General features: G+C 45.1%; 1 protein-coding gene across 1 annotated transcript in view; it reads left to right on the top strand.

Moving 5' to 3' along the window:
• The window catches only part of ABCD4 (ATP binding cassette subfamily D member 4), a 34,119-nt gene extending 22,630 nt beyond the window's left edge, over positions 1–11,489 (top strand). The window contains exon 19 of the mRNA XM_089907952.1: positions 2,129–11,489. Coding sequence (XP_089764078.1) covers positions 2,129–2,170 — 42 coding nt within the window. The 3' untranslated portion in view covers positions 2,171–11,489. The remainder of the gene's footprint in view (positions 1–2,128) is intronic.
• The last annotated feature ends 1,699 nt before the right edge of the window (positions 11,490–13,188 follow it).

The following is a 13,188-nucleotide window of genomic DNA, read 5'->3' as shown; positions in this document are numbered from 1 at the left end:
CCCATCCCCAACCCCGCTCTGGCCATCCTGGCAATAGCGGGCCTTGTCACCAAGCAGGGAGCTAGCAAAGAGCCTCAGTCATAGGGTGGTCTCAATAAATGATTGACCAACTCTCCCCTTCTTCAGGAAAGCCTGACGTACTTCTCTGTCTGTCTTCCCTGGCCCCCGCCCACTGGAATGTTAACTCCACGAGGGAAGGGAGGGGTTGTGTCTGCTCTGTTCATTACACAGAGTTGGCACATAGTAGGGGCTCCATAGATATCTGATGAATGAGAAAACACGTGGAGTCTGTCCTCTTGCCCCAGTCTTCCTGTAACCAGATAGGGTAGGGGGGTCCCTGGAGAAAGAACCAGGCATGGCTTTCTTGACATAAGAGAAGCCATTTTTGGCCTAAGCCATCTTGTGATCTAAGCCTGACCACTATGCCTGCCCTTGAGCAGGTCTCAGTAATTAATAATCGTAAGGAAACAAAAGAATGCAGAAACATTTAATAACCTATAGTGGAAAAGAATCTGAAAAGGAAGAGAGAGATTAGATAGATAATAGATGATAGTTATAGATAGAGATGGATAGATATTAAACTGAATCACTTCGCTGTACACCTGAAACTAACACAACATTGTAAATCACCTAGACTTCAATAAAAATATTTTTTTAATGCAGAAACAAATGACTGTTATCAGGCAAGAAAAGTAACAAAAGCAAAGATAACATATCAGTTGTAAAGACTCCCAGTTCTATTTCAGTAGTAAAGATTATCCTGAAGTTCTCAACCACCAGATCAACTGGAACCTAAGGAATGATGTTGACCTTTTCTGACCCTCCTGACTTCAACTAAAGCTCGGACTCTGTCGACCACCCAAGCCTTTTCATGAATATGCATGTACCCTTAGCTTGAAATTTCCCCAGTTTTGCTGTTTTAGGAGACACTGCTTTGGGGAAGATTCCCTGTTGTTCTTACTTGCTGCAGGTAATAAACCCTTCCTTCTCCTGTGCTTTGGCTTGGTTGTGTGTTTTGATTTGACACCTACCGAGAGGCGAACCCAGTTTTCAGGTAACACTCCCAGGGCCCTCATGGCACCTCAACCTGTAGCTTGTGTGCTGAGGTGCTGCCTTACTCTCTGTACACAGCGTGTGGTCACATCTTCCCAATGACACTGGGTACCTGAAGGGCAGGGGAGCAGCCTGCCCTAGTCCCATGTGCCGCTGAGCACGCACAACTAAGGTTCAAGGCAGACTCGTAAGCAGGTTGCCCACCACACCTCCTGTTCCGGGACCCCCACCCCACCCTCGCAGGTGAAGGGGGTGGGGGTACAAGCAGAGCTGGGATGGGGCTTTGGTGAGTCTATGTCTGATATTTCCTTATGATTAGATTCAGGTTATACAACCTAATCATGAGGAAATACCAGAAAAACTCAAATTAAGGACATTCTGTAAAGAAACTATCCTGAAATCTTCAAAAATATCAAGGTCAAGGAAGGCCAGGAAAGACTGAGGGCTGTTCCCAGTTGAAGACACTACAGAGATTTAGCAACTAAATCCAATGTGTGGTTCTGGGGACTTCCCTGGTGGTCCAGTCATTAAGAATCTGCCTTGCAATGTAAGGGACAGTTCGATCCCTGGCTGGGGAACTAAGATCCCACATGCCACAGGGCAACTAAGCCCTCGTGCTGCAACTACTGAGCCTACGCGCTCTGGAGCCCACGCACTGCAATGAAAAGATCCCACGTGCCGCAACTAAGACCTGATGCAGCCAAATAAAATAAATAAATAAATGTGTGGTTCTGGATTGGATCCACCACTTATAAAGGACATTATTGGAATGATCACATGGACAAAGAATGTTGTCTGCCATTTCAGTAAACAACAAATATTACCCGCCATCAAGCTATTTACCACTGCAGCTGCCCCCAACAGTGCACCCTGAGAGAATTCAGGATGGAGCAAAACAAGATACTGGCCCTCGATAGTTAAGATGCATATCAAAGGAATAATTTCAATGAGCACAGGCTCTTGCATCTTCCCATACATAGAAAGTCACTAAAATCATTAACCTGAGATGTCTGTTTTATGTGATTAGAAGTAATCTTGACGTTTGACTACATTTTTTTTTCTTTTTTCTTTTAAGCAAAACGCCTTTATATCCTGGCTCTTTCCTCACTTCTTTTGAAGAGTTCCACAGCTATCTGAGAGGCTGTCTCCTGGTCTATAGTCCTCAGTAAAGTTCCTGAATAAAACATTTCTCTCAACTATTAAGTTGTGCTTTTTCTTTTCAGTTGCCAGTTTGGGCAACCAGCAAAGGGATCCAGAGCGGACTTTGTTGCCAAATGCAAGTTAATGTGTCCAACACACAATGAGACCAAACACATGAAAACATCACGGAGTTTGGAGCAGAGAAAGGTTTATTGCAGGGTCAAGCAAGGAGAACAGGTAGCTTGTGCTCAAAACCCCAAACTGCTTGATGGCTTTCAGGGAAAAGTTGTTTTTTTTTTTTTTTAATTTAGTTATTTCTGAGATATACATTTTAAAGTAACTAGAATTATCAGGGAAAAGTTTTTATAGGCAAAATTTGGGGTGAGTGCTGCAGGGTGTGTGTGACTTTCTTCTCATTGGTTTGTGGTGAGGTAACAGGGCAATGTTCCAGGAATCTTGTGCTCAGCCTGAAGTTACCATCCTCCACCTGGGTGGGGGCCTTAGTTCCTGTAGAAGAACTCAAAGATATTGTTATAAATATTCCTTGAGGAGGACCCAGGATCCTGCTTTAATTGCTACACTTGTTTCTTTTTTATTTAATTAATTAATTTATTTTTAATATTTATTTATTTAGCTGCACTGGACCTTAGTTGCAGCATGCGGGATCTTCCTTGTGGCATGCAGGATTTTTTTTTTTTTTTAGTGTGGCATGCGGGATCTTAGTTGCAGCATGTGGGATCTAGTTCCCTGACCAGGGATTGAACCCAGGCCCGCTGCATTGGGAGCGTGGAGTCTTAGCCACTGGACCACCAGGGAAGTCCTCTGCACTATTGTTTCTTGATTGCTCCTCCTTTGTTTCTACATTCCCTTACTTCCCTAATTAGAAACTGTTTGAATCTGCCTTTTGTACTCAGGGAAGGTCTAGGAGACTGAAGCCTTTTTTCCTAAAAACAGGAAACAGGGGACACAGATAGGCTTTTGTACCCAGGAGGACCCCACAGGTTCCTGCTTGGTTTCAACTTCTGTTCTTTGCCTGAACTCTACAACGAACCAGAGCTTTGGCACCAGCAGAGACCTCTTGAGCCAGTCTGCCTCCTCAGAGAGTTCAGACAAATTTGGGTGAGTCTCTCCTGGGTCTTGGATCTCCCATTATTGACTGATGATCCTAAGTTTTATTCAGTGGTGTTAAACTCCTCACTGGGGAAGTAGGTTTTCCTTGAAACTTAGTTTCAAGAAAAGGTACCTGGTTATCCTCAGTTGAGAGACACTGGGAAGACTTTATTATGTACGCACAGAATAAATTTCTTGCTTATTAATTGGAATTAAAGGAAATCTCACCCTAAAAATAGCCAAACTGGGGTTCTTTTGACCTTTCTTTTTTGTTTGTTTGTGTACACAGCTAGAAAAGCCTTGATGAAACATCTTTTCAGAACTCTGACCTTAAAGGAACAAAAGCCCTTCTAGGGGGAAACTTGCATTTCCCTCCCTGTGTTTCTGAGATGTAAATATTCTACTTGATCTTCTTAGGCATTTTTCCCCCCTGTATTTTGAGAGCTTTGTCCCTCCCATCTGGAAGGTACACATAAGGTGTACACTTGGCAGCCAGTCAGATAGACTGGGATTTTGAGCAGCCTTTTGTCCGACTGTGCCAACTCTCAGGGGCTGTTGTCATCTTAGCCTTCATTGTGTCCTGCACAGCAAAGGCCTTGACTTTCTTAGACGATTTTGCGGAGTAAACTTCCTAGATCTTGCGAAGGCTGCATCCTTTGCACTCTCTTGTGGGGACACCTCTTGCATCTTATTGGTTTGAGTACCTACTAAGGTACTACTCGTCAAGGGGCAGACAATGGATCCTTTAAACTGGAAAAACTTCTAAACTGGTAAATTTTTAGAGAGTACTCATTATAAAGAGCTGTTTTATTTGTACCTATGAAAAAAACAAATTAGAAGGTGGATTAAAAATATATATATATAAAAAACAGCTAACCTAAAGACTCTCTTAGTTTAAAACAAACAAACAAACACCAGTCTGGGAAACCTTATTTGTGTCTTAGCTTCCCCTCAGTGGGTCTTACAGAAGCTAATAAAAATATTAGGTTAATTAATGTTAATTAGGTTGATCAACAGGAAAATAAAGAAAAGCTGAGGGGAAAGTCAAGAGACTTTTTCCCAACAGCATGGAAATTTTATCTTATTTTAATGTATTTATTTTTGGCTTCGTTGGGTCTTCGTTGCTGCACATGGGCTTTCTCTAGTTGTGTCAAGTGGGGGCTACTCTTCGTTGCAGTGCACGGGCTTCTCATTGCGGTGGCTTCTCTTGTTGTGGAGCACGGACTCTAGCTGTGTGGGCTTCAGTAGTAGTGGCACGTGGACTTAGTTGCTCCACGGCATGTGGGATCTTCCTAGACCAGGGACCGAACCCGTGTCCCCTGCATTGGCAGGCGGATTCTTAACCACCCTGCCACCAGGGAAGTCCCAATAGGATGGAAATTTTTTTTTTTTTTTCGGTACGCGGGCCTCTCACTGTTGTGGCCTCTCCCGTTGCGGAGCACAGGCTCCGGACACACAGGCTCAGCGGCCATGGCTCACGGGCCCAGCCGCTCCGCGGCATGTGGGATCTTCCCAGACGGGGGCACGAACCCGTGTCCCCTGCACCGGCAGGCGGACTCTCAACCACTGCGCCACCAGGGAAGCCCTTGATCTTTTAATATCATTTAGGTGGCAGACCAGTTCTTTGGGGAATTAAAAGCAACTGTTTTTGTCTTGCAAATCTCTACAAATCAGAAATGTAAATACAGCCCACAATGACTGAGCCTAATTGGCTCTACCAGGTAGAACCCAAAACCAAAGGGGGAAAAAAGGACAGAAAAAGGACTTTTTAAGCTCAAACCCCTGTAACAGCTCCTCATAGCCTCCTTAAGGATTTATCAAGGACAAATACAAAACTTAAAAGTCTTTTCCAGAAATAGTAGAGCCTTAGTCATCTGAGCAAATAAATTTAATGTATTCCAACTATTATTTATAAACTAGTAAGTTTATATTGTAATACCTGATTCATAACTAAGTTTTAAAGTGAAGCTATGAAATCTCTAGTTATTTCTGTTTATATATCTGTGTGTCCATTATACGTATGATATGTCTCTACCTCCAGATAGTATTATGAAAATTAAATTATAAAAGAGCCCTATTTGACTTACAAGTAAGTGCTTACAAATTAAATATTTCTAAATATAAACGAAACTGACCAAAGTGAATTTCAGGTTCACATGATCTGGGAAATATTAAATCAATATCTGGTATTAAAGTTAGTTTAGACTTTTTTAAATATAAATTTATTTTATTTATTTCTGGCTGCGTTGGGTCTTCGCTGCTGTGCACGGGCTTTGTCTAGTTGAGGCGAGCGGGGGCTACTCTTTGTTGCGGTGCGCAGGTTTCTCATTGTGGTGGCTTCTCTTGTTGCGGAGCACAGGCTCTAGGTGCACGGGCTTCAGTAATTGTGGCACGCAGGCTCTAGAGCGCAGGCTCAGTAGTTGTGGCGCACGGGCTTAGCTGCTCCGTGGCATGTGGGATCTTCACGGACCAGGGCTCGAACCTGTGTCCCCTGCATTGGCAGGCGGATTCTTAACCACTGCACCACCAGGGAAGCCCGAGATTAAGATTTTTAAGGATTAAAATTGTAATATATATAACTAAAGCTACTGGGATAATAAAGGAAACATTTTAGTATGCAAGGAAAGTAGGATGTGTGCTTTCAGCAAAAGAAAGTATGAGGAATGGAAATGCATTTTGTTAAGGGGAAAGAAAGTGATTTTGTCCCAAAGCTGGTTATTTTTAAACGGGAAAGAAAAATAAGGGCTAAACTAATATAGATACAGAAAGTTGTAGAAGGTTTGTAGAAAGGGAACCCTGAGGAAATAATTTTGTGCATGGTCAGGCTGGGATTGGAATTGAATTGAATTAGGTAAATTAATTTTGTTATTGAGGGTGGGCTGGTGCAGGACTAGAGTTTGGTTTTCTCTCTGTGTTAAGAGAACAACATTTTGGGCTTCCCTGGTGGCACAGTAGTTAAGAATCCACCTGCCAGTGCAGGGGACACGGGTTTGAGCCCTGGTCCGGGAAGATCCCACATGTTGCAGAGCAACTAAGCCCGTGCACCACAACTGCTGAGCCTGTGCTCTAGAGCCCATGAGCCACAACCACTGAGCCCAGGTGCCACAACTACTGGAGCCCGTGTGCCCAGAGCCCGTGCTCCTCAACAAGGGAAGCCACCGCAATGAGAAGCCCGTGCACTGCAACGAAAAGAGTAGCCTCCATTCGCTGCAACTAGAGAAAGCCCGCACACAGCAACAAAGACCCAACGCAGGCAAAAATAAAAAATAAATAAATAAAATAAATCTAAAAAAAAAAGAAGACTAACAAAATGTTTAAAAAAAGAGAACAAAGTTTTCTTGAAATGTTGAGCTACTTTTGTTTGTTTTTGTTTTTGCTGTACGCGGGCCTCTCACTGTTGTGGCCTCTCCCGTTGCGGAGCACAGGCTCCAGACGCGCAGGCTCAGCGGCCATGGCTCACGGGCCCAGCCGCTCTGCGGCATGTGGGATCTCCCCGGACCAGGGCACGAACCCGTGTCCCCTGCATCGACAGGCGGACTCTCAACCACTGCGCCACCAGGGAAGCCCTGTTGAGCTACTTTTGATAATAGATTGTGAGTTTCTTTGCTTTCTAAATGATCTGTATTTTCCTTAAAAATCTTTTATTGTCACGTTGGTTGAATGAACAAGTATTGTTTCACAGTGACCAAGGATCCTATTTGACTAAGTGTTTTAAAACCTTTTGAGGGGGCACTTCCACTGCAGGGGGCATGGGTTCGATCCCTGGTCGGGGAATTGAGATCCTGCAAGCAGCGCGGTGTGGCAAAAAAAAAATAATAATAAAATAAATAAATAAATAAAATTAAATAGGATATAAGGATACAAGTAATTCAGCTAGCAATCAAGTCATAGTACGGCAGAGAAAGGCAACCTCCCCTGCAGTGGAAGTGTGGAGTCTTAACCATTGGACCGCCAGGGAAGTTTGTTTGTTTGTTTTTTCTGCAAAAACTCCTATATATCCTGGCTCCTCCCTTACCTCTTTGGAACAGTTCCTCAGAGCTATCTGTCTCCTGGGCTGTAGGAGGATACTGAATAAAACATAACTCTCAGGATTAGATGGAAGTACTGAAATCAGTGTCAATTTCTTGATTTGATTGGTTGTGTAGTGGTTACATGGGAGAGTATCCTCATTAAAAAAAAATAAATACTGAAGTATTAAGGAGCTATGTGTCATCATGTCTTCAAGTTGGTCTCAAATGGTTTAGAAAAAAATGCACTATATATATATATGTATGTGTGTGTATATATATATATAGAGAGAGAGAGAGAGAGAGAGAGAATAAGTCAATGAGCTCAACTCTTCATTTTCAAATTTAAAAATCACAATTAACAATTCAAAATGAACAGTTAAAAAAGAAGTAACTAGTAAAAGAGTAAGTCCTTCCCACTGCTACCTGACTACCAAATATATGGCCTGCACTCCCTTTGGAGAACTTCATTCTTCTAGCCATAACTGCAACCAGCTAGAACAAAAGACTGGAAGAAAATCCATTTAAAGTGTCCATGGTTCTCTGCCTAACCAAACACATATCACATATTATTCCCTCTTTCTCTGCTTGCTTGACATTTCTGGATAAAGAGGACAGAAATGGAGAGGAAGGTGCCAGTGGTTGGAGGGAGTTGACAAGAACCAAGTGAAACAAGTGCAAGCAGGTAACCCGATGTCAGGGTTGGGGGAAGTATCCCAGTGGGGAACCAGGTGGGGCAGGGACCACTAACAGTGGGGAAGGATGCGCAAAAGCCAATGGCTTGAGAGGTAATCATTTTATTCACATTTTACAGCCCTTTACAGTTTACAAAGAACTTCTGGGAAAATGGTGGACTAGATTTATGAAACAATTCTGATTAAGAACACATAGAGATTGGGAGTTCTTTGGTGGTGCAGTGGTTAAGAATCCGCCTGCCAATGCAGGGGACATGGATTTGAGCCCTGGTCCAGGAAGATCCCACGTGCCGTGGAGCGACTAAGCCCGTGTGCCACAACTACTGAGCCTGCGCTCCAGAGCCTGCAAGCCACAACTACTGAGCCCATGTGCCACAACTACTGAAGCCCACATGCCTAGAGCTAGTGTTCCACAATAAGAGAAGCCACCACAATCAGAAGCCCGTGCACTGCAATGAAGAGTAGCCCTCTGCTCACCACAACTAGAGAAAGCCCACACGCAGCAAAGAAGGCCCAATGCAGCCAATAAATTAATTAATTAATTAAATTTTTTAAAAAAGAGCACCTAGAGATGAATAAAATACAACAAAGACAAGTTTAATGCATGACTGAACTAGGAAGCCAGAAGGAGAAATTCCAGGTGTGAGAGCCACAACAGTGACAGGGTGTGGGGGCAGCAGGTTACTGTAGACTAGGAAGTTGCATGTTAAATGCCCAGGCAGGGACAGAAGACCAGGCCCATGGTGAGGAATGGAAAGAACAGTTAAGAAACCCAAGTATTTTCACAGAAAAAGAGAAGCTTGTCAAATTAACTAACAAAATGCACAGGCAGATAATATACCATGAGTCAGCAAATGCAAAAACAAAGTAGAATTTCAAGGAGAACTGGCAAATCCACAACCAGAGTGGAAGGTTTTTAACATTCACTGTCACTAAGTAAAACAGAAAAGAGGAGCAATATAAAATATTTGAACAGGACTTCCCTTGTGGCACAGTGGTTAAGAATCCGCCTGCCAATGCAGGGGACACGGGTTCGAGCCCTGGTCCAGAAGATCCCACATGCTGCAGAGCTACTAAGCCCGTGTGCCACAACTACTGAGCCTGCGCTCCAGAGCCCGCAAGCTGCAACTACTGAGCCCACGTGCCGCAACTACTGAAGCCTGCATGCCTAGAGCCCATGCTCCACAACAAGAGAAGCCACCGCAATGAGAAGCCTGCACACCACAATCAAGAGTACCCCCCGTTCGCCACAACTAGAGAAAGCCCGCGCACAGCAATGAAGACCCAACACAGCCAAAAATAAAAATAAATTAAAAATAAATAAATTTTTTAAAAATCAGGCAAAAAAGACCCAATGCAGAAAAAAAAATGAATGAGATACACAACATTGTAAATTAATTCTACTTCAATTTTTAAAAATGAATGAGATGTGTTCAACTCAAGAAGTTAGCAGAAGGTGGGAAAATTTTTAAAATAACAGCAAAAACTTAATGAAACTGACTCAAGAAGATAGAGTTTAGTGCAAACCATCTCATCATTTCCTTGGCTCTTCACGGCATCCCTGTGAGGAGCTGTCACGGTTGCAGTCGTGTAGATGAATGTACCACTGCTTGAGGAAGTTAAGAAAGTAGCGGAGTCTGCACCTAAAAGCAGGTCTTCCAGATCCACTTTGATGTTCTCCCTATTTTCAGGTTACACTCTTCTCATCAGGAACTGTCATGTCTGGGCGATGGAGCCTTGCGCTCAGACAGGAGTGGTCCCCAGATGAAGGAGGGCCATCTGCCTGGCTCCTGAGTCTGTTCCCACCTTTTGCACTGCCTGCCCCAGCTTCCTGGGTTCTTGCTCCTCTTGCATGGAAACCACAGGTGGACTGACGTCTGAACAGAAGGCACTGCGGAAGACAAACATATGAAGGAGCAGAGGGAGGCACTCTTTTTTTTTTTTTTTTTTTTTTTTGCAGTATGCGGGCCTCTCCCGTTGCGGAGCACAGGCTCCAGACGCTCAGGCTCAGCGGCCGTGGCTCACGGGCCCAGCCGCTCCGCGGCATGTGGGACCTTCCCGGACGAGGGCACGAACCCGCGTCCCCTGCATCGGCAGGCGGACTCTCAACCACTGCGCCACCAGGGAAGCCCAGGGAGGCATTCTTGTTAGAGGACGCTCTTGTCCTCCAAACACGCTCCTGTATCTGTTGCCATTCAGCTCAGCACTTAATATTCTCCTGTTCATAAATGTATCCATCTATTTAATTCTTGTGTCATCATCTCAACTGCAAAGCTTTGTTGGCTGAGCCCGGAATTGGCTTTTCATCATTTGTTTCTACTTCTGAGAAGGTAAAAACTGCCCTGGATGGACTTCCCTGGGGGCGCAGTGGTTAAGAATCCGCTTGCCAATGCAGGGGACACGGGTTTGAGCCCTGGTCCGGGAAGATCCCACATGTTGCAGAGCAACTAAGCCCGTGCACCACAACTACTGAGCCTGCGCTCTAGAGCCCGCAAGCCACAGCTACTGAGCCCACGTGCCACAACTACTGAAGCCCACGTTCCTAGAGCCCGTGCTCCGCAACAAGAGAAGCCACTGCAATGAAAAGCCTGCGCACCTCAGCGAAGAGTAGCCCCTGCTCGCTACAACTAGAGAAAGCCCACGCACAGCAACGGAGCCCAACGCAGCCAAAAATCGATCAATTACTTAATTAATTGATTTAAAAAATCAGTCCCTCATGTCCTTTTATCACTCTCTGCCTATTCTTGGTGTACGCAGCCATCTATCGGCAGCCCGTTGGGCCTGCGGAGCCTGGAATAAAATTTCCCTTTCATTCTCCACAGGATCCTCTGGCAGAAGGCCCTCCTGGGGTGCAGTCAGCACCTAGCAGGGTTTCTCTTAGTTCTGCACCCTAGGGCCCCGGCTGTTCAGGCCCTTCCTTCCCTGTCCTGTTTTTCCCTTGTGGCATCACAGCCTCTCCCCTCGTTGATTGCCCGGAGGCCTATGTGTATGTCCCTTTGCAGAGAGCTGCATGCCTCTTCCCGGGGTAAATCCCCTGGGTTGATCATCCAGGAGGATTTCTGGCAGCTCCCAAGCCTCTGAGTGTCCCACTTGTCCCTGAGATCTAACTGAGGGCGGGGCAGCTGCCAGCCCCTCTCCCGCCAGCCGGCCCCCCAGCTCGAGGAGGCCGCATGGTGTGGCCACCTTTCTCTCCTGCTCATGTGGTACCTTTGCCATTGTCCTTGCTTCTTCCTCTCAACAGTACGAGACTGAAGGACCCAGGGTTATTATTTCAATTTAGAACACAGGAGAGGCTCAGAGGTTAAACACCTTGACCCAAGTCCCATGGATATGCTTTCATGGTCCCTCATCTAGAGCCTCTGAGGCCTTAGGACACTTGCAATTTTGTATCTTACTTCCCCAAATAGGACTGCTGTGCCCACCACTCTGTCCCCAGTGCCTTGCCCCACTACCTGGTACACAGTAGATGCTCAATAAATGTTTGAAATTGTTAAATAAATGGATGAGTTAGAGAAAGAACATTCATTCATTTATTCATTCAACAGTGGCTTGAGTGACTCTTTGATGGGTCCTGGGGATAAAAGATGAATAAGATACCATCGCCACCCTTGAAGAAATCAGTCTTGTGGGGAAGATAAACTTGTAAATAAAAAGTTACAACACAATGCATAGAGTGCAGAAATGGAGGAACGTGTCATGTGCTATATGAGAGAACAGAGGGTGTAGACTCTGCCTGGAGAGTCAGGAAGGCTCCAGGTAGGAAGGGACATGAAAGATGAGAGGCTGTGCATTTGCTGGAGTGTTGGGGGTGAGCAGGGTGAGCGCAAGGCATTCCTAGAGCCGGGGGTGACAGTGAGTCCTGCAGGGTCCCAACATGCTCAGGGGTGGCCTGGGGGAGCCCTGTGTGGGCAGAACTTGAAGGCAGGCTCTTGGGCCTTTCCCTTCAGCACATAGAAGTCGGAGATCTCCCACGTGTATCCCCCAGGCTCTGGGTCCAGGAGGGTTGTACCTGGGCCCAGTCTGGGGTACAGGGACCACTGACCCCCTGTCATTCTCGTTTCATGACCGGCTGCCAGAAAAACCTCTTCTGACAACAAGTTCCATATCTGAGCTAATTGGAAACAATCTTATGAGATTTCTTGAGCCAAAAGCTCAACTATAAGCTGTGTAAGTCCATTCCGTCTGCTCTTTCATCTTGTAATTCCACCCAACACATCATCAAGTCAGCGGGGCGCAGCTGTCCTCAAGCGATCTCAGGGGGTCTCCCTTATGCTGTTTCTCTTGTTTATTCTCCTCTTTCCCAGGGATTTAGCATAGGTTTATCTGACTTTCAGTTCCAGATGACTTTGCCTTTTCCATTTGTTGCTGTGTTTGAGCTGTAGGTGAGATATTCGAGTGCACATGTGTACACAAAAGGCAGGGCGTCAGTACTCTCGGGGGCCAAGGTGGGCTGTGGGCTTCACCTGAGATGCGAAGGAACTAGGGTTGTTTATAAGTAAGGACGAGAGGGAAAGGTCAATGTAATTTGTTGTGTGGGGAGCAGGAAGGAGTCACAGGTAATAACTTAGGGGCTCACTGGCTGGGATATCTCAGTTATGCCTGTAATGGAAGAGGGTTCCATATTGCAGTGACAAATAGTGACATCAGCTTAGTGGAGAAAGGCAGACCACTGTGTCTCTACAGTTGGAATAATTTTAAAATAGGAATCTAGTAATTTTGACCTAAACATGACTTCATGGATTTACTTTTTATGCTACCCATACACACAAACACACACTATGCTCACCACAGAGGACTCCTAGATCCCTTCTCTGCCGTTTTTACATCAATTTTATTCTTACTTGTATCTTTACAGAAAATGGCACAGAAATCACGGGTTTCGAATACCTAAAAGTTATTACAGTTCCATATTTCAAACACTTCAATATCAAGTTTCTTTCTTCTGATTCTATGTACATTATTTACACACCAGGGACTACAGTCTAACACTTCAAACCAATGGGACACAAAGACAGGAAGAACTGGGGGGAAGGTCCATGGACAGAATGAAGAAGAAATCAACTTTTGATATGGAATTAAAATCCCAGCTCACTGACTCAGGCCTTTCTCTTGCAAGGGATCCCCTGCAAGGGTGGGTGGGATAGTAGAGGAAAATGCCATGGGGGTGAGGGGGACATGTGCCT

Source organism: Delphinapterus leucas, chromosome 2 (genome assembly GCF_059928025.1).
Source record: "Delphinapterus leucas isolate spDelLeu-1000000601 "Yukka" chromosome 2, BTC_Dleu_Yukka2, whole genome shotgun sequence".
Classification (NCBI taxonomy): Eukaryota; Metazoa; Chordata; class Mammalia; order Artiodactyla; family Monodontidae; genus Delphinapterus; species Delphinapterus leucas.
Note: the sequence above shows the minus strand (reverse complement) of the source record. Positions and strands in the feature narration are given on the sequence as shown.